The 27,718-nt window shown below is 37.9% G+C and overlaps 5 protein-coding genes across 5 annotated transcripts; 4 read left to right on the top strand and 1 right to left on the bottom strand.

Moving 5' to 3' along the window:
• Positions 1–984: 984 nt before the first annotated feature.
• LOC116303291 (sorting nexin-5) lies at positions 985–10,432 on the top strand. The gene is made up of 15 exons (XM_031712809.1): positions 985–1,091; positions 1,186–1,278; positions 3,361–3,465; positions 3,823–3,892; positions 4,413–4,473; positions 4,705–4,780; positions 5,263–5,346; positions 5,954–6,028; positions 6,293–6,323; positions 6,741–6,825; positions 7,067–7,106; positions 7,211–7,297; positions 8,012–8,101; positions 8,745–8,810; positions 9,380–10,432. The coding sequence occupies exons 1-15, from the start codon at positions 1,089–1,091 to the stop codon at positions 9,521–9,523; spliced, it is 1,110 nt and encodes a 369-aa protein (XP_031568669.1). The 5' UTR covers positions 985–1,088; the 3' UTR covers positions 9,524–10,432.
• Positions 10,433–12,094: 1,662 nt separating this feature from the next.
• LOC116303314 (uncharacterized) lies at positions 12,095–14,456 on the top strand. The gene is made up of 5 exons (XM_031712839.2): positions 12,095–12,221; positions 12,338–12,436; positions 13,104–13,289; positions 13,830–13,928; positions 14,225–14,456. Exons 1-5 carry the CDS (start codon positions 12,144–12,146, stop codon positions 14,339–14,341), a joined length of 579 nt encoding a protein of 192 aa, XP_031568699.1. The 5' UTR covers positions 12,095–12,143; the 3' UTR covers positions 14,342–14,456.
• Positions 14,457–15,889: 1,433 nt separating this feature from the next.
• Positions 15,890–17,799, bottom strand: LOC116303311 (uncharacterized). The gene is made up of 5 exons (XM_031712836.2): positions 17,635–17,799; positions 17,448–17,549; positions 16,749–16,934; positions 16,573–16,671; positions 15,890–16,142 (listed from the first exon to the last, which is right to left on the bottom strand). The coding sequence occupies exons 1-5, from the start codon at positions 17,722–17,724 to the stop codon at positions 16,032–16,034; spliced, it is 588 nt and encodes a 195-aa protein (XP_031568696.1). The 5' UTR covers positions 17,725–17,799; the 3' UTR covers positions 15,890–16,031.
• Positions 17,800–19,123: 1,324 nt separating this feature from the next.
• LOC116303316 (uncharacterized) lies at positions 19,124–21,503 on the top strand. Its single transcript, XM_031712840.2, has 5 exons — positions 19,124–19,288; positions 19,374–19,475; positions 19,967–20,152; positions 20,912–21,010; positions 21,256–21,503. The coding sequence occupies exons 1-5, from the start codon at positions 19,199–19,201 to the stop codon at positions 21,418–21,420; spliced, it is 642 nt and encodes a 213-aa protein (XP_031568700.2). The 5' UTR covers positions 19,124–19,198; the 3' UTR covers positions 21,421–21,503.
• Positions 21,504–23,117: 1,614 nt separating this feature from the next.
• Positions 23,118–25,261, top strand: LOC116303313 (uncharacterized). The gene is made up of 5 exons (XM_031712838.1): positions 23,118–23,280; positions 23,425–23,523; positions 24,081–24,263; positions 24,708–24,806; positions 25,030–25,261. Exons 1-5 carry the CDS (start codon positions 23,203–23,205, stop codon positions 25,141–25,143), a joined length of 573 nt encoding a protein of 190 aa, XP_031568698.1. The 5' UTR covers positions 23,118–23,202; the 3' UTR covers positions 25,144–25,261.
• The last annotated feature ends 2,457 nt before the right edge of the window (positions 25,262–27,718 follow it).

Below are 27,718 nucleotides of genomic sequence, written 5' to 3'. Positions count from 1 at the left end.
TCAAGTGCTACCATCGCGATACATGAATGACGTTACTCACCTTGAAGTCACGCACATTTAATGTATGGAATTTTACTGCGTGACTAATATCTACTGTAGCTGATCACTGAGTGCTACCACTCATAATGTGATGCACCTTAGAGTAACGAGCACTTTATGTATGGAATTGTACTATACGTGACTCATATCTACTGTGGCTGATCAAATGCTACATACTGCCCATAGAGCAGATTTTGGATGACTGTGAAAGAGTAGGTGATGCTTTCTAAAATTTGATTTGGTAATTTTTTTTGGCAGTTCTGCGACTTTTGCGTAACCGTGTCCACGCCGTGTTTATACCGTGTTTCGGGCATTTTATTGGATGGAGAGTAAAATCTAGATCTCGAGCAATGTGATTGGACTTGCGTATGGATTGACGTGTGTTACGACCGTGTTCGTGTCGCGAGCTTTTCACAATTATACGAAAACTGCCTAAATGAATGGTGTGCGCAGATTGAAGTCACGCACTATTTACTGATATGTTTATCCATAGGACTTCTATTACCGGTATAGTGACATGTTAATAGCAATGTTAGTACTACCATCTAAGTAGTATGTAGCTTGCTACCTGCTATATACCTGTTCTGTCAGTCACGCATGTACCGGTATTGGTATTGTATTATATCTCTTGTTACTGTCGTGACGACTCTGTATGAAATGCGCAGGAGAGAAGAACTTGAAATTCAACGAAAAAGAGAAGAAAGGAAAGAAGACAATAACAGCGGAAAGTAGACTGAGAAATGAACGAAAGAAACGGTAAAATGAAAGAAAAACGAGAAGAAGAAGAAGAGGAAGAAGGAAGAACAAAGATACATGAAGTCAGGAGACTACTTCCTTAAGATAGCAAATTTATATCGCTGGTCCGGGATAAATTATTCGGCATCGTATATGACTTTGAACAATCTAGAGGTCTCTTCAGGGTATCGATAAAATTTATTGGAGGTCGTGGAACCTTGTTTGGGCTGCCTGTGGTTAACAAGATATAGGGGCCTGGACATTCAAGAGGGAGGAAGGGCTGACACCAAAAACCCTACACTACAACAGAAAACATGGTAAAATATCTCACTGTAAAACTACATTTTCCACCCTTGTTTATTGCTGAGCTCAATTCCTAGCTAAATACATGATTGTGATCTTATTTTTAAGGCTGAGAATGGAGATATCGAGGAATGGAGTGTAAAAGTATTGGACGCAAGTAAAGACGGAGATGTGGTCAAGTTTACCATTCAAACCAAAACGGTGAGGAATGTCTTGCTTTATAACTCTCTGATTCAACTAAATAACTAATTATCCAACTATCTACTGTCTGCTAGAGGAATATTTCTGTATTTAAGGTTTAAGTTTACGCGCATTTGTTGTTTATTAGTTTATATTAACTTTGCATAAATTCGTGGTCACCTGATTTTGGATATTTGATCCCGTCTCATCGATCCTGCATAATGTATTTAAAGGACCTTAAAAAACCTCAAAAATCTTTCAATAGCTGTGTCATCCAAGTATTAAAATGCTATGATTTTGAAATACAGTTTGAATAGTTATAAGAATTGTTATATTTCTAGTATTAGACAAAAGCTGAAAGTAAGCTTGTAGGCAAACGAACGAATGTCAAAATTTTAATTAATAATGAACAATTATTGCTTATATAATTAGCTTTTTTTATTCTTGATTTGGTAGTCAATTAATAATGGAAAGATATATTTACGCGACAACAGGCATGAAAATTAAATGAAATCCTAGTTTGGTTTGGGCTATCAATACATGAAGACTCTCATTTCTTTGGAAGAAAATTAAGAAAAGGGAAGTCAGCTTATATAGCTTTGCAGCTGTCAGCAGCTTCTTCAGCTTTATAGCTGAATAATGCTAGATTCTTCTACCTCACCACATTTAGGGATCACATAAGATAGCAATGCACCCATGCAACTCCAGTGCACCTTTGCTTGTCGGCATTAACTACAGTGGTGTATTTATTGGGTGAAGAACTGTTTACAAAAACATTCAGCTTCGTAGAAGCACACTTCTACAATTTACAATGTATGTTGGGGCTTGAAGCAAGACAGAGCTGCTGCTGCACAGTTTACATTCTGGAGTGGTGATTTCTTTGGATGTCTCCATAGCATTATCCATTGTGTCTTTGACATCCAATCCCATTCTATCCTTGTTCTTTGAGGGTTTTTGCTCAAGGTTTTCCAGTTTTCCTCCCTCCATAAAAATCAACTTCTAAATTCTAATTTAATCTATTGGCTGCCTTATCAATTGGGCTGCAAAACCTGTTATTCATATTATGCCATCCACCCAGAAATGGTTAATAAGATTAATAATTATGAATACTTCAATACCTTCTATATACTCGTTCCCAGTACTTCACTCGTTTCTAAAGTGGCCTATTGGAACTTAAACTTAAAACTTAAACTTATATTTTACAACCATCACTCCCCAGACGGGCCGGGGCTCTTCCGTGAGGTTCCCTCCACACGCACTACCACTACATTCTATATTTACAACTTACAACACTCAACTCACATGTTGCTTTTTACGGAGGGAAGAAACCAGAGATCCTGGAGAAAACCCTCGTGGCAAGGGAGAGAACAACACAACAAACAAACTCAACTCACATATGATCCAGTCTGAGTCAGGGCTCGAACCCGGACCACAGTGGTGAAAAGTGAGCGGTAAACCACTACGCCACCCATGCTACCCATGCCACCCGGAAGCAATGGAACCAATCAGAAAGCAGCAAAAAACAATAGCCCTCCAATATATCCTTTCATTCCAATGAGAAAAAATGACGGTGGCTATCTAGTTGTTTGCATGTTATGTCAGGGTCAAATTTAATACCATCTCGTGCAGTCTAGGTTTCTGATTGGCTTGACTACAGAAAGTTGGATTGCATTTAGTCTAACTGGTCTAATTGGTTCTCTTGTCAAACTGGTCTAAGTGGCCCTGGTCGCAGTAGTTGCCAGTAGTACTGGTCAAAATTACCTGTAAGGCAAAGATTTGACCAGACAAGTTTTGATTCAGGGCGTACATTGTTTGATGTTTGGCCGTAATTTTAAGACCTGTGACCAGATAAATTCTGATTCAGGGCATACATTGTCTGATGATTGGCTGTAATTTCAAGACCTGTGACCAGATAAGTTCTGATTCAGGGCGTACATTGTCTGATGGCTGGCTGTAATTTTAAGACCTGTGACTAGATAAGTTCTGATTCTGACCAGACATTGTCTGATGATCGGCCATTATTTTAAGTCCTGAAAGTCCAAACTATTAATAATAAGAAAAGTATGAGAAAATTTGGTGAGTATATATTGTTTATTTCTTCAGAGTGACCATGACAATGAAAAAGGTGTGATAGTTCTTCGTGAATATGATGACTTTGAGTGGCTCTATCACTGTTTGACAACACAGAATAAAGTTGATGCTGTAGTGGTAAGTTACCATAGAAATTATTGTTAAAACATATCCACCCAAACTTTTCAGCTTGGGCGTAATGTTTTACTATTTCAGACCATGTGTCATTCCCTTAAGAAAAAGATTCTTTGAGTTGTAATTATATTCATGTGTCTTCTTATGTGTAATTAAGAGCAACAGATATTAGCAAATTTATAAGTCTATTGAGGAGAAATAATTATTTGAACCCAGATGGGAAACCAATATAAAAAAGAAAAGCGAAAATTCTTGCTCAAAGTATTTTACCCTCATTGTATCCCATGATGCAATGGATAAGTATGAAATTTTGTTTATGAACAACTTTATCAAATTGTTCACATTTATTCTATTCTGTAGATACCACCCTTACCTGCCCGACCTATTGTGACAGCAAGTGCTGCTGAAGCCAAATCAAAGAAACAACTTGGTAATATGCAGCTAGAAACATCTTTTGTTATTATTAAATTTCCAATGGTTTAGCATGGTATGTTTGCCACACACTTGAAACAAGATATGATATAACAACTTGATAATAACAAAATGTTATGTACCCACTAGGAGTAGCTGAGCTGTTACATTACTAATTTTGACCAACTGTTATCTTCATATAGGAGACTCATTTACTCATTGGCATCATTTACTACCACTACCAGAATCCCTTGCACAGTCTCTTTTGTTCAGTCAATTAGCACCAATTTTCCTACTATTCTCATGAGGGAATACAAATTAGAAAAGGAAAGAAAATTTGCGAAGCATTTTGGTAGTGGTAGTAAAAAGATGCCATCATGCAAACAGCCTATTGTGGTAAATACTGTAAGAGCAAATACCACACTAAATTATTGGAAATTTGTTGGTATGTCTTCATATTCACCACAGAAAGCCAGAAAAATTCCCAGCTTGTACAATGAATGTAAATAAAATGTACTTGCATTTTTTATGTCTTGTAGGGAAGGATTCCAAAACGATGGTGCCAGATGAATTCACCAGAGACTGTCGTAACCTTGAAAAGTAAGAGCTGCCAAGCGTTTATCTTGTATATCTTGCATCTTGTGTATTAATGGTAAATCAAAATGCTTTTATTTTATATAACCTTTGTTTATCCCTCCATAACCATGTCCTGAAACACTTTGTGGGGTAAATCTTATTCCTGGGAACATGGCTGCTACATGAGAAAGGTTCATTTATTTATTTATAATTATTTATGTGTATAAGTCTGTAATATATTTTATTATTTTTTAGATTTCTTCAACTCATCTTAGTCCACCCTGCCTTCAAAAAAGATGAAGGTTTAGAAAAATTCTTGACAGAGGAAGAGGTAAGGTTATCTATTCTTATTATTTTTAAGAATAAATAAGATACTAAATTAATAATTATAATGGTAGGAACTGGTTGAGTGTTATTCTGTTGTGTAGGAGGTTGTGGGTTCACTTTCTCCTGGGCTTAACTTAATTATTATGATTTAACAGGTCAAAAACAGTTTTCCGTGGTTAATACTCTGATCAAAACACGCGGGATGTTGAGAGAACACGAGAGGAGCGTAGGAAACCACAATGCGTAGCAGAGTAGTTTCCAGCTTCTTGACAATAATAGCAAACACGCCAAAAAAGTGAAAAAATATTGTATTATCCTGATGTATTTGTAAAGCATGACGCGAGTGTGTTTTGATACCCTCATCAAACCTGGTTTTCGGCCAATCATAGCGCGCGTAATATCCCAATTATTTTATAAAATGTTTTAATCTTGTTGTTATCATCATCAAACATAATTATTAACTAAAGTTATATTAATTCATCTTAGGCCCCAGTCAGGTCAAAAGTAAAGAAAGGCTTGTTTGATAGCCTGAGTAAAACTGTAGGTGAAGTCAGATTTCAAGGGTACAAGGTACTGTATCTCTAAGCAAATTTTGTATCATTGAAATTGTATCATTGAATCACTTAAACGCGTTAGCTAGTCTACAGATATTTATTAACACTTTCAGATTACTAGTTTTAAGTTGGTTATTGCAAGTTAAATGTGTGAATCTCTTTACAACCTCTCTTGTTGTATCTTGTATTATTTACAGATTTAGAGGACTGAGGGTGGTTGATGCAAATAGGAACTGAGAGAGTCCGCCATCATCACCTGGGCCCAGTTGTACGAAGGGTGCATAGCTCTATTGGGTGGAGTCCTTGTCAGGTGGATAAGTCGATGCTGTTTTCCAATGAATTTATCCACTGGATAAGATTTATCCATTGGACAGCACTATCTAGCACCCTTCATACAACTGGGCCCTGATAAAAAAAGTGTCAAAGTTTTAAGTCATTCAATGTTAAAACTTATGTCATTGTCATGCTGCGACACTCTTAAAATAGCATGCCCAACTTTTTGTTAATTCATACCTAACCTAATTTTTTCATGCTTGGTTGCACATAGGCCTGCCTTAAGGCATAAATAACTTGTGAATGGCTAAATGACTTATAATACATTTTCAAATATTTTACATTTCAAGGACAGAGATGAAGACTTCCAGAAGCACAGGGATTTTGTAGATAAATACTTGCTGGCAAGTAAAGAAGCCAGTATGGTAAGGAACTTAGAACAGTAAATAATTATAAAATCAACTGCAAGTTAATTGTCATTCATGTTCTATGTATCACATACTATAGCACTATCCATCCTTTTTACCACTGGACCCAGAAGTTTAATTAGGTCATTAGTGCAAAATTGCACCATCGCACTATAAGTTATATAACAGATGCATTGTCTTTCACATGGGATAAAGGTATAATTTATATTACTAATATACTGTTTTCATGTGAAGTTGGATTTCTTGTTTTCCTTTTTTTAGAACTTTACAAAAATGATCAACAGCCAACAACGTAAGTACAGCAATTAAGTTAGTTAAGTAGAGTCTCAATACATGTATCTTGAACCTCCTGGATACAAGGGAAAAGATTAGAAGTAACAGGTCCAGTTTGAGATATCCAGGTTTATGTTGTATGGTGATGCAAGACCATGGGACATACCTTCAAGTTTGAGAGAGATATGTGAGAAATAAAAGTACTCCACTGTATGTGAAAATCAAATAAAATCTACCCTAAATGCCAGAGCCTCTCTTACTCCAGTGCTTCTCAGTTGTAGGTTTTGTTACTATCAGGCAAGAGAGCCTCTGTGACACTTTGGGCATATGGGAAAACAGAAAACTAAGAATGAATGTCTCATTTTTGTTCTGTGGAATATGGTTCATTGGTAATCAGAGTAACTTATTTTCTCATTCTTGTTTGTTTGTATCTTAGGAGTAGCTCTGGGTCTTGGTGAACTGGGTACATCATTGTCGACAGCGGCAACCTTATCTGATATCGCCTCACAGAAATTGAAACCGTTAGTATTTAGAATCACAGGGTTTTCATTATGGGTGGATAATCAGAGAATGAGGACTACATGTAAGCAAAATTCACCACTTCCACATATAAACTGCCATCTTGTCAGGGACTTAATCATTTCAAAAAACCTTGCCAGGACCTTCCAGCTACATAGTTCATTTAATATCTTCTCCTATTATTCCAAAACTTAATGAAAAATTGGATAGCCTTTCATGGTTGCTTGTTGATTCGTCTTGTAGGTCTTTAAGTATATTCTCAAATGCACTAACAAGTCATAAGGTAAATATGATAAAATTTTACTACCCTTAGAGAGGATTACCAAAATCTTGCTGTAGCCTTTGATATATCTCACAAACGACTTCATTTCTCTTCTCATTCATTAGGATTCATATGAAGTAATGAGCACCAATGATGACAATACTCTTGGGTTTTCTTTAGAACTGTATACTCGCTACATGGAATCAGCCAAGGTAACAAAGTTAGAAACTCTAGTGTTTAAAAATCTTATTATCCATTCTCTTCACACTTTCTTCTTTTGAGTTTTAATTCTTAGTTTATTAGTAAGGAATGGTTTGTTGTCAAAGCCCCACCCCCCCCCCCCCCACCCCCACCCCAGCTCACAAAAATTATTTCAGGGCATGATGTACTTGTAGTGCAAAAGCTCAGTAAAAATAAAAAGATGTTGTATAAACAAATTCTATATAGCATTTCAGGGTAGTTCTAGACCAATTGCATGTGACGTCAAAGCAGCTCAATTTGGAGGACAAAACAAAAGAATTTTAATCTCCTGAGATTTTGAAACTTATCATTACGTCCTCCAAATTGAGCTGCATTCTGACATCATACTGCAAGGGATCTATTTACGTGTATAGAGTGCACTGTTAATGTTCCACTCCTTGCCACAGGGGTTATACATTCGGTTCCTTTGTCTGCTCTAAAATCAGCGGGTAGGCTTGCTTTTTGAATCACTCAGAAATTCTAGGGTTCTCCTCCATGTTCTCTAGCTTTTCTTTCCTCCATAAAAATCGACATAATTTCTAAATTGATCTTTCTATGACTTTATCAGTGAGGCTGCCAAACGTTTTCAGTTTTCCAACCACATTCAGTGATAAAAATAAACGAGAAACTCCCACTTAGAAATGTTAGTATTGATAATCAAATCCTTGTGGTTTGTTGCCTGACAGGAGATGCTGTTTAGACGAACTTGTAAGATGGTTGAATATGAGAATGCTGTCAAAGCCTTGGAGAAGGCAAAACCACAAAAGAAGGACCAGGTATAGATATCCAACTGACTGGCCACCTGACTGGCCTACAGACAATGTGACTGGCCAACCTTAAGGGACAAAACCTAAGGGACCAACTGACTGACCAAACAGTCCACTGACTGGCCACCTGACTGACTGACAATGTGACTGGCCTGACTGACTGACCTGACTGAAGGGACAAAACCTAAGGGACCAACTGAAAAAGGCTATTGAATAAACCTTGAGATTAGGTTTATATTTCCAGTAAGTAATCCTGAGTTTCATATCGAGTGGAAGACCAAGGATACGGGATAACTGCTGACCAGGCAGTATAAAATTAGCATTTTTGATATATGTAGTTGTAGAATACTATTGAGAAACTTTGACAAACGCATCGACAAATCGACAAATGCAGCCCAATTTTGACCAAATGAACAAAATCACTGGAAATTGGAAATATTTATGGCATTGTTTTTAAAGTTGTCCGGTTCAGTTCAACCCAGTTCTTCCACTATATGGAACAGTCCTTCCACTTTATGAAACTCAGCAATCCTTACTGTTGTCGATCAACCAACTGACTAACCCACCAAATGATCCAACAACGGACAGCCAATATTATTTTTATTAACCGAAAAACATGATCATGTTGAAACTTGGTTGCTTTGCATTATAGTGTGAAACTGTGAAGAATGATACGGAAGAAGCTTACAACGACATTACAGAAATGGGAGCCTCTGAGGTATGAGGTTCTTCCATTCACCCTCTCTTCCATCCCACCCCTCCTTTGCATAGTTATATTTCAATAGAGGCTTTGCACCATCATTTGATCGCAGCCATGACAGGAGGCAGGAACAATTGAATCTGGTTTAATCTGATTTACATGAGAAAGAATTCAGTTTCCCAGGGGAGAACGACTCTATTGTTGTGCCTCCTGTCATGGCTGCCATCACGTGATGGTGCAAAGCCTGCATAAAGGGATTTACGGTAGCTATATATTGTGGGGCAAAGACAATTGTAAATTTCTCGTTGCAAATTGAATGAGAGGATCAAGGCTGGCCTCTCCCCTCAGGGATCTCGGCTCCAATTCCTGGAATGGTCATCACATATCAATAGATTTTGTTAGGTCTCTCTCTTGATTCGAGGGTTTTCCCCCAGGTTCTCCGGTTTTCCTCACTCCCTCCACGCTCAATTTCAATTAGATTTGCTGTTAAAAGTTGATTTGCCGATTTGCTGTTGCTATTTAAGTTACCTGTTCTCTGACTTTGATCAGCCAAGAGATTTCAGATATTTGTTTTTACTGGCTTACAGATGAGCCGGTTCAATCGCCAGCGTGTCTTGAGTCTTCAGTCAAGCCTGACACAGTATGCAGAGTCTAGGATCAAGAATGGTCGAGACACCTATGCCGTACTTGCCAAGTTACTAAACGACGTCAAGAAAGCCAGTGATTCTTAACTGGAACGTCTGTAATGAATACCCGCATGGAAATGAAAAAATGGGAAATTGAAAAGATGGTAGTGAACGCTATAGCAGGATGATAGCATGTACAGTTAGTAGTATTATGTGATATATGGACGTCTTTGTGGCTGTCATGATTTATTGATGGAACACTGTAAAGTGGTGTCCCAAAATGAATGCTATTTTTGTTATTATGCGCCTCTTTTTTTTAAGAAAAAAAAATTATCAAATTCTAATTATAAATAATTTACAGGGAAAAGCGTACAAACCATATAGTTTTGTTATTACTTAATTTTGAAGAATTACTATCGCTGATAGGCACATCGTGTGAGAATATTGTTTAGACAGAAAAATGAACCCTCGTTACACTAAATCATCACGCCACATCACTCCACTCCATTCCACACTACATTACTCCACTTGGCATTAAACCACCGCTACCTCATGGATGCACACACAACACACCATACCCATGCGCACAGCAAAACCACACGCATGCGCACACCATTAATTGCAAACTTTATTGGCAAACACCCTCAAAACTCCGCACAGCAAAATCTCACTGAAAAATTTACCAACAAACCAAAAATGTCAGCACCCAACAATTCTGTAACGTTATTTGAGCAAACTTATTTTTTAAACCAGAAAGTAAGGGCCTAAAAAAGAGAGCCTAACTTGACAAGCCAAACGCCTTGAATATGAAAATATTAGGCATTGGTAATATCTGATCCTAAAAGTGCTGGATGATGTTATAATCGTACTTTATAAAGGCATCCCTGTGATGCGTTCAAAAGTCAATTAATATTTCTAGACAGTATTGATCGAGTTCAACAATTTTATACATTAAAAAAATTTAATACTTATCGATTCAAATTCAAAATAAAAACCAAATTTTATTCTTTTTTATGGAAGGTAGTCTTGGTTTTATTATCATGCAAGTTGTTCTAAAGTCGATCAGGCAGCCCTATGTACGATATCAATGGCACCGTCACCCTATTGAAACACTTTCCATCAAGCGATGGATATCCAATTGTCATGATCAGAATACATGGAATATATATAATTGCGTGCGTTTTCCAACTGTCGATCAACTGCTTAATCCAATATTCCTATATCCTGGAATTAGAATAGTCCCCTTCACAGTTCCCTGCGCCATCTTGAAAGGTAGCCGTGCCTTTGCATCGAAGCGAGACGAACGGTGAGCTTGCGATGATAGAGACCTTTTTTAACACCTTGGACAATTATTCATATGTCTCTGTCATTGCAAGCTCACCGTTCGTCTCGCTTCGATGCAAAGGCACGGCTACCTTTCAAGATGGCGCAGGGAACTGTGAAGGGGACTTTTTGAGTTTACGAATCACATATTTAGAAACAAAAGACATGTCCGCCATGTTGGATGATATCACAAAAGACATGTCCGCCAAGTTGGATGATATAGCAAAGACATTTCCGATGATATCACAAAAGAATTCTACAAAACACTGAAGAAGTTTATCCAACATGGCGTATATGATCACGTGCTTACCAGTTTTGCGCTACTCCCACGCGTAATTTCTTTTTATTTAAAATGTAATGTTACAGCTGTGACTTACATAATTACCTGTGTGAAGTGTAACAACTAAAGCACTAGCGCAAGAGTAGTTCCAAACAAATAGGAACATAATAGATCTCTCTTGCTTAAGTAGCGGTCCATTTACCCACGGCTTACTAACGTATGTGACATAAAGTTGGGAAAGCTGTATCAATACTTCTGGCGTGGTTGTTTTATCGACTCCATGGTAGTTTATTTTTATTTTATTTTTCTATTTGTAACAAGACCACCTGAAAAAGGTAGGGAAGGAAAGACAGATAGACAGACAGAAAAACAGACTGAGGGACAAAAGAAAACAGAGTGAGAGAGATGGACCTTCATCACGCGTTGGCCATGTTTCTCAAGATAATAAAGATGTGTTTCGCCCATATAATCTTTTTACGAACTTAAATGCGAGTCTACGCGTGGTGGAATCTATTGTTCAAACCAACATGAATGCCGCGTTAAAAAAGCCCATGATATAATGGCTACATAAATCTTGAAAGCATTAAATTCAGGTGAACTGGTTGTCTTCGTTTTCCCCCCTCAAATCTGAGGTGGTGTCATTATGCTCTTGGTAAAGTCGTTGGGGAAAGCTGCACAAACGGGAGAAATTTTCTTTTTCTAGAGTACAGGCTGTAGGTCACACTTAGACCAAACTCTTCAGATATATCTAGATTGGTTACGGTTTTGTTTTTGTTTTTACTATGGTTTCATTTTGTTCATGATAGCCTTGCGTGGGCCCAATGAAGCTGCGCAAGCACTGGAGACATTTCCTTCTTCATACACTGGGTCTCAATTGTATCTGAGTAAACTCTTCGGTTTTATCTCGATTGCTTTTATTTACTGCTCTCCACAAGAGTCCTTGGTTTCCTCTTATCAGTTAATGTAGCGCTTGAAAAAATGGACTCCAAGTTTACTCTGCTGCTCGGCACTTAAGACAAACAGTTCCTACGAAATGGTATAAATAGTTGAGCCGAGACCAGAAAGCTATCATTCTTCTTTGGAAGCCAACTGAGCGATATAGAAGACTACTAAACTGACAAGATGAAGGCTGTCTTTGTTGCACTTTGTTTGATTGTAGCTGTAGTAGCTGAGGACAGAGAGCGTCGATTCTTGGTCAATGTAAGTAATGGGAGTTTTGCTAGTGCGTCTCGGCATGTTTTAGAATTCTATGAAACAATGTGTAAGGAAATAAGACAATATGAGTTTTTTTTAAATATTGAAATATTTCCTCTCAGCGTTGCTCCGCGGAGTCTGACTGTGGTGCTAACAAGTGCTGCCTGTTCAACAAAGTCTGCTCACCCAAGCTTCCTAAGTACTCTACCTGCCATCTTACGGTAAGCTTCTATTTGCTATTGTTTCTCTGCTAGCGGGGTCATCTGTCCCTCGTAACGTTTTTCATGCTCATTAGCTTACCTAACAGATCTAGAGGGGTCCAGATCTGTATTAGATATCCTACGCCCCACCATATAGTAAAATTATCACTTCTTTTGTTCTAGCCCCTGTCTGCATGGCCACTGTTGACCGAACATTCAATTTGTGTCAATCGCTAATACAGGAGGGCCCATTCTCTTGCAACTAAAATTTCTAATTTTTCTTAGAACCCTACTTAGTGGAGAATTCCTCAGACTATGTAGTATACAATTAGAGACCACCTTGCCTTCCGAGTAAAGCGCACCAAATCCTACATTGCTAATGATGAGAATTATGTATTATGACGTCACTATATAACCTTTTTAGTTTTTCATATGTTGTGTCAAATGTTTTCCCATTTCAGACCACGTGTCATTTCCAAGAGTATCATTTCTTTGTTTAACGGTTGCACATGAGAAGATACATGAATATGGATACAACTCAAACCAATAATCTTATTCTGAGAATGACACGTGGTCTTAAATTGAAAAAGCACTACGGGCAAACTAAAAGCGTTTATTCCAAATCCGTTTTCGTAATGAGAATTTCAGTGATGAGTAAGTGCAAAATATATTATTTGTATCTATAAAGAGTTTAACAAACTGTGGATGTGCTGATGGTCTTGAATGTCGCGTCACCAAAGAGTTTGAAGTGCTGGGACAGAAAGTTCAGCTTCGTCAGTGTATGACCATCGGAGAGCAAAGCGTAGTGGAAAAAATTGAAAATGAAGAACTCAAGGAATTGTCCCAGACCAGGAAGAGGAGGTTCCTTATTGATGTGAGTAGGGTTTAGTAAAGTAAGACAACGAAATTCTGAAATTGTTGAAGCGAAATTTGCTTGGAATTTCTTAGTTTTCTGATGAACACATGCCCGATGAAAGAGCGACAATAGACTTAAACGAACCCTTTTTTCGGTGAGATGCGCAAGCACACCTCTAAAATAGCTAGCGAGGGCGGGAATCTTGGGGTTAAAAATAGAAAGAAAATTTTGAAGCATTTTTTGATACAAAAAAATAGGACTCATTTACTCAGCGTTGGCGGCGCAAGCAGACGCTACTCCGTGTTCTTACTATTGAAAAACAAAAAACAAAAAAAACAATGCAAGCGCAAACGCAACGGACGATTTTGCTTTTCTTGCGGTGGCTTGTGCTTATGCTAATGTTTGCATCGTGAGTACGAACCAGGATTTAGATATTATTTCCAGCAATACAAAAACTTCGAAATTTCATGTACCTTCACTGTCCATAACACAAGTTGCATACACGAGGCTAATCCCGAGAGTAACAGAGAACTCAAAAGTAGAGTATTTTCTTTCTAGACTTGTGCTTCCGAGTCAGACTGTGGTGATGGAAGATGCTGCTTGTTCGATAAAATATGCGCCAAGAAGATCCCTCAGGACATGACGTGTTATTTGCAGGTAAGCAAGTAAATGGTGTATTCATCAGGATTGATTTCTATCGATTATTTTTTCCTATTCGTATTTATCTCCGATCTGGTCTTCAGACAAGCCCTCTATGCATTGAAGTCTTCTTAAGGAACAATTGAATCTGGTCTAATCTGATTTACATGAGAAAAAATTCAGTTTCCCAGGGGAGAACGACTCTATTGTTGTGCCTCCTGTCATGGCTGCCATCACGTGATGGTGCAACGCCTTTATAAAGTACTTTGCACTCGCTTCGGAGCTTAGTTTTCAGCCTTTTTTTTCTTTTTCAGCACAAACACAAGTGCGGCTGCGCTGATGGTTTGGAGTGTCGCGTTACCACTACCATCGTCCTGCCAATCAGTGGAACGAGAATACCCATCAGGCAATGCGTACCCCCCAGTGCCTAGTGCCCTCCCATCTAACTATGGTCTCTCCATTGTAACAAGGGATCATTACTGATCGTCATTACTGTTAAACCTTATAGACTTAGATGTAAGACATTAAAATTGATCTAAAACCAAACGTTTTTAGTCAAATCTATCTTAGCTTCAAACTAAAATGACTTGCAAACATTTCCTAGAGAATGAAATAACGAAAGACGCGGTCATTCTTATCGAAATAACAAAAGAATCTAATAAAAATCCTTTCCATAAATTCAATCAACATGGCGGCTATTAGAACTAGCGATCGTTTCGGTCAGCTCGTCATCAATTAGAATGACCTGTGCGCTTATGAATCTGGTGCTACAGGATCGTTATGATTTTGTGCCATACGCTAATTGTTATTTTTTGGCCCTTTTTGATTCAGGTACTTTGCACATTATTTAGGTGGTGTACACTGATGCGCGCTGATATGCGGCAAATCCCCACTAATTGAACACATGTGCTTATGGCGCACATGCTGGGCGAGACTAAGTAAATGTTCATGCAGTTCACAGTAGGAAAAATGTCTGTATTCATCTTATGCAGACTTTGTTACCGAATAATAACTTTCGGTTTTAAAACTCCTATAACTACTAGTTTGAAATGATTTTTCTGATTTATTTATCTGCTTTTAGTTTAGTAAGATATTATTTCACCTACTTTTCTTTAGTGAGAGCCCAACTTGTTTCGCTAGCCCCATCCACTCGTACCTTCATCCTGAGTAATCCTTCCTAAAGTGCCTGGAGAGTTAGTCTAGAAGACTGTTTGTACAGGCATTTGTTTTATTGATTCTAATGCGAACTAGATTCATCCTCTTGAAATCTTGACCACTTCTCAAAGTCTCGTGTGATGTTGAAGTTCACCTAAGTCATCTAGAAAATAGATATGATATCAAGGAGCTGACTCTGAGAGGTGTTTGTTATAATGCGTCAAATTTTACCTCTGTGGCCGCGCATGAATTTGATACGCAAACTCGCCAGCAGGTGAGATTGGAGTTGGTTGTTGGTATTATTTAGTTTTCCACCCATCGCAATAAATCAATCCCTAAATCCCAATTTTTACGATGCGTAAATCATCATTCGAAACTGCGCAATCACTCGTTGCTTTTCCTAAGGAAAATTAAATTACAGTTTAAAGTCAAATTGAAAAAGGTAGGTCTTTAAAAAACTTGTTTAAGAGAAAGGGGCATCAGTAGTAATTCTTTAAGACATCAATACCAAAGTCTATGAATCTCAATTTTGTAATAGTTTCTAGTTTCATTCATAAATCAGCGCAGAAGATTAGTGTTAGGATTTTTAGGTCAGCTTTAAAAAATTCCATCAGTAGTAAAAAGTTATATCTACAGAGTGCAAACCATATATAGTGAAAAGACTTTGTAAGAAATTGCACAAGTTGGCGCAAATTAGTAAGGTCACGGCAGTAAACCGTAGACGTACAAAAGTTTGCACTTATAATTATTTGTACAATTTTGTTAGTTAACGTTTTCACGGACATGCTTTATTCGCTTGATAGGTCAACAATAACTAAAAATACTTTAGTTTTGAATGCCTGTGTATAATTTATTAGCATTTACTAGTACTGCACATGTTTACAAGGTTCAACTAGAAAAGTGGTCATTTTAATTTAGCTAAGACTTCCGGTCCTGGTTGACGTTGGGCTGTATTGACCAAGACTTCTATTCTCGCACGCACTGCCTGATGGGTATTTTTGAGCCAATGATAGGGATGGTGATGGTGGCGGTGACTTTACACACCAGACCGTCTTGACATCCGCACTTGTGACGATTCTGAAGGGAAAAGAGCGAATCGGTTAGTTAAGTCAGTGATTAACTACTTGCCAACTATTTGTGAACCTGGTTGGCTTCACTGTTAGTAGCTGTGTCAAGTACATGTATTATACAGTATACATGATACACGCGATTTTTTAACTTGTCAGCCTTTTTAGCGCAAACCAATACGAGAAAAAGATAAAGCGAAATGAAGTCTCTCTGTATATCCCTGTTCGCCTTCCAGGCGTCCATTGGTCTTTGCGTTTGTCTATCTGTCCGTTTTCATCTCTCTTCTTCATACGTCTGTCTGTTTTTCTATATATCCATCTCGTCCTGTCCGTCTGTTTTTCTGTTTATCCGTCGGTCTGTCTGAATGACTAATCGTCGGCCTGTCTATCTGTCCGTCCACCAATTCCGTCTATCTATCTGTTTGCAAACCAGTACTGACCGTCAAATAGCATGTCATTCCTTCTGGGATCTTCTTGGCACAGATTCTTCCAAACAAGCAACACCTGTTATCTCCACAGTCGGTTTCTTTTGTGCATCTCTGGTTATGAAAAAATGAAAGTTAGTTCTATAAATTATGGATATGATAAGATACAGCATATTCAGAATAACACCTACATCGAGTAAGAATCTCTTCTCTCTGGATTCGGTCATTTCCTTCAGTTCTTCGTCTTCAATTTTTTCTACTTCAAGCTGACGACCAGCTTCCATACACTGACGCATCTGGACTCTCTGTCCTAGGATGTTGAACTCCTTGGTGACTCGGCATTCGAGGCCATCTCTACATCCACATTGGGTAATTCCCTAACGATAATCAAAATTAGTTAAAATATATCATCAGAAAGTGGAAGTATAAAAACGCAACCATAAGCGCAAGCCAAGCTAGGGTGACTTGGCTGGCATGTGCTGTTATGACACACCGCTGTCTCTCACCGCTGTGTAATTCAAGCGCCTTCGATTCTCGGCTTAACCGCATATGTAAGTTGAGTTTGTTTGATAACAGTCTCCCTTGCCACGAGAGTTTTTTTTTTTCGGGATCTTTTTCTCCTCTCCGTAACAACGAAACATGTGTTGATCGTTGTCATAGTGAACGCATTTATAGTGTGTGTAGAGCGAGCCTCAGGAGCTCCTTGAGGAAAGGGATGGCTGCAAAATATATAAATATACATAAACCACGAAAGGGAAACTTTTGAGCTCCCAAGTAAGGTCCGAAAAAACGAGGTGCCCCACCCTTTTCGGAAGACTAAGGAAAACCATCGCATCCCACAAAGGTGATCTTCCATATAATATTACGCTAAATAAGCAGGTTTTACTTACAGAAAGATGGCAGGGAGCATACTTGAAGCGGAGTTTTGGTGCACAATATTTATTAAACAGACAGCATCTGTTGGGACCGCAATCGCTTTCAGAAGAACAACGCTGAAAAACGAAACAGTAGAATTAGATATGGAGACACGAAGAGAAAATATGGCTCTTATTCAGACATTTCCTAGATAGATAATACCTTAATGAAAAACAAGCGTCTCTCTCGTATTCCTGTCTCGGCCGCAACAGCTACAACGAACAGACACAATGCAAGGAGTACAGTATTCATTTTGAATGTCCGAGTCACTGGGGTAGTACACAACGATTGAAATCTTCAAATCTGTGTGACCTTAGGATAATTTTCAGGAGATTTTATACCACACCATGTAAATATCGAAATCAAGTTAGTTTAGTTTGCTGTACAGCAGGATAAATATTATTCCACTTTGGAGAAAGAGGGTTCTTACTTTGTTGGAGGTAAAAGGTTTAGTGATACTTTACCACTCGATGGCTTGAAGAGCGTGCGTAGGAGTTAGTAATTTTCACACACCTAAAATCTTCTGCGCTCAACTCTGTCAATTAAGAAATGACGCATGAACAATACCAATGTAGAAATGTTCAGTATAGTTTAGTAGAGTCTTATCGGATGTCCATCAGCTTCTTTACCATAACTTGGAAATTTCTCTCGCGCTGATTGGCTTAGAATCATTGACGATTAGAGGCTAGACCTGCTTGTGCTTACGATATCCGTCACGCGCACTGAGCGAGCGGATGAAACGGCTTTTTCAAACTATTTGCTTGTCTTTTTGTTCAATTTTTTCAACTTTGTTATGGTAAACGCGCCACACACCTTACAATATATAGAAAGTTAAAAATTACAATTTTACCACGGCAAATATCAACTGTTTGAATGCTACTTTGCTTTTCTTATGTGTAGTTCTTCAGTGTTGACGGGCTTATAGTTTCCCATCTCAGATGGACTGTTCATGCACATCGTAAAAGTCTTTGATACAATTTACCTTAATTCCAAACGAAAAAAGAAAAAAAAAAGAATTGTCCTAATATGAAGCATAATTTGAAAAAGTCCACGCCCCCTTCGCATATATATGAATGTTTTTTCCTTTAAATTTCTATTTTAACAAACTGATTTTGTAATTTGATAATTATGATAGTAGCATTTTGTTATTCTGTTAACTCTTTCCTTCCTTTCCTCCTTTATCAAATAATAAATAGTACTGAACATTTTTCAGTGGATTTCTGTTCCTCTTGAACTAACGATGTTCACGAAGTAAACTCTTACAAGTTTTGTTTAACAAGCTAAACAAATGACATGTTCATACAGAAACGTTTTTGCTGCAGCGTTGGGTACTTGTCTATATAAGAGGACATAGTAGCAAGACACATGTATCTTAATATCTAAATCTCTATGGATATTTTTCTCGCGTCGTTTCTGAATTGAAAGAGTTGAGCGCAGAAGATTTCACATGTCGTTCAGTTGTAAATCACTGAATCCTACTTACGCTCTTCAAGCCATCGAGTCATAAGTATCAGTAAACCTTTCACCTCCAACAAAATAAGAACTCTTGAACGTTCTCCGAAGTGGAATACTATTTATTCTGCTGTACAGCAATCTAAACTAACTTGATTTCGATATTTACATTGTGTGGTATAAATACTTCTGAAGGTTATCCTAAGGTCACACAGATTTGAAGATTTCAATCGTTGTGTACTAGGCATAGCCCGGTGACTCGAAGACATTCAAGATGAATACTGTACTCCTTGCATTGTGTCTGTTCGTTGTAGCTGTTGCGGCCGAGACAGGAATAAGAGAGAGACGCTTGTTTTTCATTAAGGTATTATCTATCTAGGAAATGTCTGAATATGAGCCATATTTTCTCTTCTTATCTCCATATCTAATTCTGCTGTTTCGTTTTTCAGCGCTGCTCTTCTGAAAGCGATTGCGGTCCCAATAGATGCTGTCTGTTTAATAAATATTGTGCACCAAAACTCCGCTTCAAGTATGCTCCCTGCCATCTTTCTGTAAGTAAAACCTTCTTACTTAGCGTAATATTTTGGGGAGCTATGAACTTGTAGGACGCGATGGGTTTCCTCCTTCCTGAAGGGTGGGGCACCTTGCCTAAGGTGTCTAGTTTTTTCGGACCTTACTTCATGGGAGCTTACAATTTTCCCTTCCTTGGTTTATGTATATTTTGCGCTGCCATCCCTTTCCTCAAGGAGTTTTTCCCTCAGGCTCGCTCTACACACACTTCAACTGCGTTCTCTTTAACAATTTTCAACTTACATGTTGTGTTGTTATCGTCGGGAGAGGAGAAAGAGATCCCCCAAAAAAATCTCTCGTGTCAAGGAAGAGAAAACACATCAAACTCAACTTACGTATGCGGTAAAGTCGAGAATCGAAGGCTTCAATTATACACAGCGCTGAGCGCATGCCAGCGAGTAACGATTATTGTGTTATATCTTACATATCTTCTTCTGACGATGTATCTTGACTAACTTTTGATTATCGTTAGGGAATTACCCAATGTGGATGTAGAGATGGCCTCGAATGCCGAGTCACCAAGGAATTCAACATCCTAGGACAGAGAGTCCAGATGCGTCAGTGTATGGAAGCTGGTCGTCAGCTTGAAGTAGAAAAGATTGAAGACGAAGACCTGAAGGAAATGACCGAATCCAGAGAGAAGAGATTCTTACTCGATGTAGGTGTTTTAATCTCACATGTGACATATAAAATTAATGTATCAAATATAGCTTTGATTCTCGAGCGGTTTTCGTATATCTGAACATTTGTTTCTGTACCTTAGCCGTACCTTGTGATTGGGTGAGACAAACAAAAACAATGGGAAGCCATTTCAAAGTTACGGCATTTCGTAGCGTGCATGTTCTGTCATTCAGTTCCGTGCGTTTCTTACCTTCATACGGAAACAGTTCTAATACATGTGTTGTTTAAAAAAAAACGCTATCTGTACTGCTACATTGTACCTGTATTTTTTCGTAGTTTGATGACCGCAGTTTTGATTCAGTTAAATCTGATGCGCTAAAGCCCCGTTTACACTGGCGATTTTTGCGGCGATTTTGCTGCGATTTTTGTGGCAATTTTCGAAAATATGAAATCTTTTGTCTCATCCTTCAAAAGAGACATTCGTCTAGGAAAATCTTGGTATCCTGAAAAAAACTTTACAAGTAAATTCTTTACCATTATTCATTATGGAAAAAATCGCAACAAAAATCGCCGCAAAAATCGCTAGTGTAAACGGGGCTTAAAAGGGGTAGGAGCCGCTGAAACATGAAGGAAAAGAATGAAAAAATAAGAGGAAGTAAAATAGGGAATCTCAGCAAAACTATCCTCCTCTGGGCATGAAATTTCTACCAAACGATGAAAAGAGGTGAACTGAATATGCTGTATTTTATTATATTCATTATTTATCTGACTAACTTTATATATTTTTCATAACCAGAGATGTACAACAGACAACGACTGTGGAGATAACAGGTGCTGCTTGTTTGGAAGATTCTGTGCCAAGAAAATCCCAGAAGGAATGACATGCTATTTGACGGTCAGTACTGGTTTACGAACAGACGGACGGAGGGACGGATGGACGACACCTAGAAAGCGCACAGGGATATACAGAGAGACTCCATTTCGCTATTTTTATTTTGTTTTCTCGTTCGCACTTGAAAGTTGAAAAGTTGAAAAATCGCGCGTACTGGACAAAACTACAGCGAAGCCAACCAGGTTCACAAATATTTGGCAAGTCGTTAATCACTGACTCAACTAACCGGTTTGACGTTTTCCTTTTAGAATCGGCACAAGTGCGGATGTCAAGACGGTCTGGCGTGTAAAGTTACCACCAGCATTACCATCCCTATCACTGGCCAAAAAAATACCAATCAGGCAATGCGTACGGGAATAGAAGTCTTGCTCAATACAGCCCAACGTCAACCAGGACCGGAAGTCTTAACTTAACTTAAAACCACTTTTTTCTAATCTATTGAATCTTGTAAACATGTGCAGTAAATGCTAATAAACTATTCACAGGCATTCAAAAATTTGTATGTTGTGATCTTACCGGATGTCCATCAGCTTATAGAGACTCTGTAGATAGCAAAGGGAGGTTCAAAGGGGATTTTCTCCGCTACAGTTTCATTACAAACACGGGTTTTCTTGAAAATAGTTAAACTTCCTTGCTTGACAATCAAATCAGCAAATTTTAGAAAAAGAGAAAAATGGAAATCATTTTATTTATTTGAAGATCTCCCTGCGGTATCAATGTCAGTATATGCGTCCTTTTGCCATCCGACGTGAACCTTGCAAGGTATTTAGCTTGTACAGCTCACTGCGTCGCGGCCTTTTTCAGTACTTTTCAAGATACATGTAATAAATAACATGATACAAAATACAATTTTTACCGCGTCTATAGTCTGTAAGTATCAACTGCTTGAATGCTACTTTGCTTGTCTTGTGTCCAGTTCTAGTCTAAGCTTATCATTCGGTTTCCCTCTCAGATAGACTGTAAGATTTAAAAGTCTTTATATAATCTTATATTTCTACGGTCCAATAGATAGGTAAAATGCGGAACGAAAAAAAAGAAATAAAAATACAAAAAATAAAAAAAAGGATTGTTCTAAAATTTAGTAAAATTTAGCAAAGATCCACGTAAGAGAACTTCGTATATACACTGTATATATAGCAACCATATACCACCATGTATCCGTAAAATATACTAATTATAGTACAAAATAGCACCAATAAAAACAGATGAGTTTAGTGTTACTATCGTTTTCGTGCTATCATGGATATACACCTATTTCAGAAATCGTTGTCGCACCAAAAGCCTCAAGCAACAAGCCAAGACCGCAGAGAACGCCGGTACTTTTTGCTGTAATTAGTTTATTTATGGTGAATTTTCATTTATTGACTTCACGAATTGCTCCAAGCAAGGCTGCTTCAGATGGAGAGCTATATCCACTTGCATGAACCATGAATAAATCAATTATAATTAAAAGTACCGACGTTCTCTGGAACCTTGGCTTGTTACTTGAGGCTCTTGGTGCGACAACGATTTTCGAAATAGGAGCATATGGTTTGCACTCTAAACGAACTGATAGAGTGCAAACAATATATCCGTGAAACTTTAGTAATACTAAATAGCACAATTTCATGCAAATTCCATTGTTTTCTATTGTTTAACTAGCACTATTTTGTACTATTTAGTACTTATAGTGTTTCACGGATTTACTGTGGTCACTCTACTGTAATTTGATAATTATATGAGTAACATATGAGTAAACGTTTCTTCGATCTTTCCTTTCTTCGGCTTCCCTTTTTTAGTTTCATTTTGATCAAATAGTAAATAGTACTGAATATTTTTTCAGTGGATTTCTGTTTCTCTTGAACTAACAATAATCAGGAACTAAACTATTACAAGTTTTGTTTATCAAGCTAAACAAATACTAATTTATACAGAAACGTTTTTGCTTTAGCGTTGGGCACTTCTCTTTTAAGAGGACACTTGCATTGTAAACTGCAGTTACGCAAAGCAACAATGCCACTTTAGTCATCAAACATTGCTGAATCAACAAAGCATTTACACTGCTGCTCATCCTTAAAGCCATTTATCCCATCATGTTACATCTGAGGATGGTATAAAAAGGCTACTGGAACACTATGTTAGGTACATTAAGACTAGCAACTCTAAACACATATATATAGCTTTTGGTGAGGCGCCGAGACAATTCCTGCTCCAACATGAAGGCTTTGATTATTGCACTGGCTGTGGTAGTAGCAGTTTATGGGGAACCAATGGAAAAACGGTTCTTGATTGATGTAAGTTTAATCTTTTTGCCATATATCAGAAGCGTAGAAGGGGCTAGACGCATCCTTTCTTAAATTTCAAGCTGCTATTGAAATATTTGATAACATATATTTTTTCATAGCGAAAAACTAACCAAGAGCTTTTCTTTCTACCAGCGTTGCTCGTCATCGTCGGAATGCGGTGCTAACAAGTGCTGCCTGTTCAACAAAGTCTGCTCACCCCAGCTTCCTAAATACTCTACCTGCCATCTTACGGTAAGTTAACAAGCATATTTTTTCCAATCGAAGCGCCAGTTTAGGTAGGTTGGGTTCTGGCTTCCCCCCTGTAAAAATCAGCATGCGTATTATTTTTATTTCGATCTGTGTGTCAGCCGTAATACACCCTGACTTAGCCTTAACCCAAATAAGGGTTCAGGGTTCAATAAAGATTGATGCTTATAATTTGACCTGCAATTTGAGGTGCGATGATCAACTAAAAAATTCAGTATCAAGCATAGACTTTTATAAATAAACTCAATATTGCTGTAACCATGCTAATAAATGCCTTATTGGTCGCAAAAAAAAAATCTTTATTTAAGTCGTGATAAGGGGGGTCAGAGTTGCCGATCTCCGATTCATTTAAAAGTACATAAGACACTCCACACTCACTTCCACTAAAATATTCTAACACACAACTCTCAACTCACGTTGGTTTTTGTGGAGGGAGGAAAACCCCAGAAAAAACCCTCGTGGCAATAGAAGAGAACGACATATCAAACACTGATGTGTTGCTTCTGCATAAATTTCAAAAGCTTTCTTCTTTTTCCACCCAGAGTGTTACTTCTTGTGGATGTGCTGATGGTCTTGAATGTCGGGTCACTAAAGAGTTCTCAGTGTTGGGCCAGAAGATTCAGCTTCGTCAGTGCATGGAGACTGGTCTAGAATCACGTGTGGAGAAGCTCGAAAATGAGGAGGAAGAGGAGCCAGGCAAAAGAGAGAGGAGATTTTTGGTTGACGTTAGTAAAAAAACATTTTATGCAAGGTTTATGAGTGAGGCAAAGCTGTGATGCTCTAGCTTTCATTGCTTCAGATTAGAATGACAAAATTGAAACTAACTGAGAATAAGGGGTTAATGTTAATATATATGGAACTGTCGACCAAAAGGAAAAGCACACTTCTGGATGAATGAAGGGTGCGGGTGAAAACTAGCATAGATCCATTGCACTGAGTCCCCAGAGCATTTGTTATGGGGGACAAAACAATGGATTTTTTTGCACAAGAAAAACAATTCCTTTAGGAAATCGATGCAATGGGTCTATAATCTACATGTAACTGGATTATATTATCCCTCTATCCCCTTAATTTAGCTCGTAGCCCGTAAAAGAATATCCCAAAAGTTGGCTATAGTATATTTATATAGTAGAAAATTTTAAAGATGATCATTTTTGTTCTCGCGACAGAAATGCACAGCAGAAGCAGACTGCGGAGCTAACAAATGCTGTCTACTGAATAAAGTTTGCGCTCCTAAGCTAACAGAAGGATCAACCTGCTTCTTGTCGGTAAGTCCCATAGATACCAAGTCAGTTGTTTACTGAGAATGAGTCAATCTGTCCGAGTCACATGCACCAGTCCACAATTGAATCTGATCCGTTGGCCAGAAATGGCTCTTGATCTAGCGCACCCTAATCTTTTAATGTTCAACGATGGAATCAGACAATCATCAGATAATCATTCTATTTAGTTTTCTTTGATATTTCTTATTTTCTTTTTTTTTTACCCCAGCAACATCACAAGTGTGGGTGCGCTGATGGCCTGGAATGCCGTGTAACCACCACTATTACAATCCCTCTGCTTGGTACAAAAATACCCATCAGGCAGTGCGTTAAGCCCGAATAAGTCGAAGGAGTATGCTGGATAAATGTTTCTTGAGTTTTTGATTCCAAATTTGTAAATTTTGTCAAAATGGAGTCACTTTAATAAAGACTTGATCCAATAAATTCTTTCATCACTAAAACGCTCTCTGGATTTTCAGTTAATCGGGCAGCAATCTTCTCTTTCTATATACACTTATGAAGAGATAAACAGTTTTTATTATATAGATATCGATGAAATACCAGGTTTTCTCTAGTGTTGAAAACTTGATATCTTTCACCAGTGGAAGATACCATATCTTTCACACGTGAAGATATCGCTGTTGAATCTTTTGTTTTATTTAAGTTTCATCGATATCTATATAATAAACAGAACATTACATGGCCGCTTGGAGATACGAATTTTATCTTCTCATGTTCAATTTAGATATCTCACTCGTTCGCTAAGCTCACTCGCGCCCATGTAATATCCTCTATCTTCGATGCCGAGAGGAATACGGTGAACGGAAATGAGGTGGAAGTTAGGCACTTATATGTGCGCGCGGCGGGAACTGGGAAATGCTGGCCCGCTTAGGTAGACAAGTCGCAATAATATCATATAAACAGAGATCATAACAATATAAAAGAAAGAAAATACCGAGAATAGAAACCAAGTGGAGGAAAAGCTCTTGTCAGAAAACTGTTTCCAGGAGGCATTTAAAATTAGGAAATACGCTCGTTTTTTCCGATCGAGATTGCTTACTAAAACTGTTAATTTTAGTGAATACGAGCAAAAAGGAATTGGGTAGTCACTCTTTCTAAAAAGATATAGCTAAATTAATAATGATATGCACCAAAAAATCTTATCTGGATACGATGGGGCTCGAACTCTTCTATAAAATTAAAAAAAAACAAACAAAAACAAAAAACAAAAAACAAAAAAAACAAAAAAAAAAAAACGACTCCACTTTGCCATACCCCCGAGACATCCGCAGAGCTGAGGCGGCGTATGGACTTCGGACCTGACGGCGATTAAATCCTTCTGCCCTTGGGTTGTACGAATTACGCAAGAAAATGTTCTAGCCGAAGCATCAGGGGAGAGACCAGCCGGCCCCCAGACCATATCGGCTAATCCCTTGCATCTCTGCCACGCACGGAATCGGTTGAAAATTTGATGTTAAAAAGTTTAGTCTATCCGGCGCATTGTTTTCACGGCTATTGTTATGCTGATTTACCTTGAACCGTGGTCCAGTGGAAAAAACTTAGGCTTCAATATCATGACGCAAAGTCAAGTCCGGTTGAGCGAAGTTAGTACCTGGATGGGTGACTTGAAATTTATGCCTACTTAATTTTTTTTAAATTATTAATTTCTTTTTGTTTCGTAACTTTCCATCGACTACGATGAAACTAAGCTCATGCAATTAACAACTTGTCTAGCATGCAGCAACTTGTTTCTTATTTGTAGCGAGCAACCTGAGCAACCTACGTAGGCTTTGCCTCATGCGCCACCCTCCCCCACCCTCCATTACCCACAATGCTTTGGGAAACAGGACACAGGTATCCCAAAACTAGAACTGAGAGTGTTATTAAACATGGCGTCTACTTATTGTGGAGAGTTTGTGGAAGAATCTCACGCTCACTTGTTTGGTTAAAAAATATGAGCGAAGAAGGTGAGTTTTAAATGTTAGGAAAGTCCTATTTATTATCCAAATGTAGTCGTTTATAGAATAGTCTACAATGAAGAGGCTGTTTGACTACAAGATGCATTTGCCAGAAGAAGAATTATGCTTGAATGATTAAGATGGAAAATATACAAAACTAGCTAGTTTAAACGAGTACTGTTTCTAAAAGAGATTGTTCAATAGCATGTTCTAATAGTTTCGTTAATAGTGCTTAGCTTATACTAAAAGATATGTATGCATTTGTAAAGCTTACATAGTATACTATATATTACTTTTTTTCCAAGATGGCTACTTTAACTGAGTAAACAAAGGCATGCGTATTTAAGCAACCTTCAAAGTTCTATTCTCCTTTACTGGCTATCCTTCTCATACTATTTTATGGGTGACTTAATATGGTATGGTATAGCTAGAGCTATCTCTTTTTGTTTGGAGGAGGAAAACAGAAGACTTGTCCCTAGCACCAGGGTCACCCTGCCTTCATGTAACTAGGCAACAAAAGACTTGTCCCTAGCAAAGGGTAACCCTACCTTCATGTATCTAGGCAACAAAAGACTTGTCCCTAGCACCAGGGTCACCCCACCTTTATGTAACTAGGCAACAAAAGACTTGTCCCTAGCACCAGGGTCATCCTACATTCATGGGCTAATATTTTTGTATTTTTATGTTATTACTTACAGCCTTGATATATTGATGGTATATAGCTGGCATGCATACATAAGTCAGATGATCATGTGACCCAGAAATATGGTTATTGGACACAAAAAGACATACTAAGGCATATGGTAAGATATAGGTATTATTATCATCATCATCATCACCATTATTATTATTTATTACAAATTATTATTATTATTATTTATTATGAATTATTATTATTTTAAATAAATAATAATTATTATTATTATCAATAATAGATAATCAAAATGAAGCGCCATATTA

This window comes from Actinia tenebrosa, unplaced genomic scaffold (assembly GCF_029948245.1).
Source record: "Actinia tenebrosa isolate PJP-AT-01 unplaced genomic scaffold, QUT_ActTen_1.0 PGA_scaffold3__52_contigs__length_22856419, whole genome shotgun sequence".
Classification (NCBI taxonomy): domain Eukaryota; kingdom Metazoa; phylum Cnidaria; class Anthozoa; order Actiniaria; family Actiniidae; genus Actinia; species Actinia tenebrosa.
This window is presented reverse-complemented; position numbering and strand designations above follow the sequence as displayed.

Excerpts from the sequence above, each read along its gene's own strand:
- LOC116303291 (XM_031712809.1), top strand. Across the intron at positions 3,466-3,822 it reads ATAAAGTTGATGCTGTAGTG|ATACCACCCTTACCTGCCCG; the intron begins GTAAGTTACCAT and ends TCTATTCTGTAG. Across the intron at positions 6,324-6,740 it reads AATGATCAACAGCCAACAAC|GAGTAGCTCTGGGTCTTGGT; the intron begins GTAAGTACAGCA and ends TTTGTATCTTAG.
- LOC116303314 (XM_031712839.2), top strand. The coding sequence starts at position 12,144 with ATGAAGGCTGTCTTTGTTGCACTTTGTTTGATTGTAGCTGTAGTAGCT. Across the intron at positions 12,222-12,337 it reads AGCGTCGATTCTTGGTCAAT|CGTTGCTCCGCGGAGTCTGA; the intron begins GTAAGTAATGGG and ends ATTTCCTCTCAG. Across the intron at positions 13,290-13,829 it reads AGAGGAGGTTCCTTATTGAT|ACTTGTGCTTCCGAGTCAGA; the intron begins GTGAGTAGGGTT and ends TTTTCTTTCTAG.
- LOC116303311 (XM_031712836.2), bottom strand. The coding sequence starts at position 17,724 with ATGAATACTGTACTCCTTGCATTGTGTCTGTTCGTTGTAGCTGTTGCG. Across the intron at positions 17,550-17,634 it reads GACGCTTGTTTTTCATTAAG|CGTTGTTCTTCTGAAAGCGA; the intron begins GTATTATCTATC and ends TTCGTTTTTCAG. Across the intron at positions 16,143-16,572 it reads GAATGACATGCTATTTGACG|AATCGTCACAAGTGCGGATG; the intron begins GTCAGTACTGGT and ends TTTTCCCTTCAG.
- LOC116303316 (XM_031712840.2), top strand. The coding sequence starts at position 19,199 with ATGAATACTGTACTCCTTGCATTGTGTCTGTTCGTTGTAGCTGTTGCG. Across the intron at positions 19,289-19,373 it reads GACGCTTGTTTTTCATTAAG|CGCTGCTCTTCTGAAAGCGA; the intron begins GTATTATCTATC and ends TTCGTTTTTCAG. Across the intron at positions 21,011-21,255 it reads GAATGACATGCTATTTGACG|AATCGGCACAAGTGCGGATG; the intron begins GTCAGTACTGGT and ends TTTTCCTTTTAG.
- LOC116303313 (XM_031712838.1), top strand. The coding sequence starts at position 23,203 with ATGAAGGCTTTGATTATTGCACTGGCTGTGGTAGTAGCAGTTTATGGG. Across the intron at positions 23,281-23,424 it reads AAAAACGGTTCTTGATTGAT|CGTTGCTCGTCATCGTCGGA; the intron begins GTAAGTTTAATC and ends TCTTTCTACCAG. Across the intron at positions 24,264-24,707 it reads AGAGGAGATTTTTGGTTGAC|AAATGCACAGCAGAAGCAGA; the intron begins GTTAGTAAAAAA and ends TTCTCGCGACAG.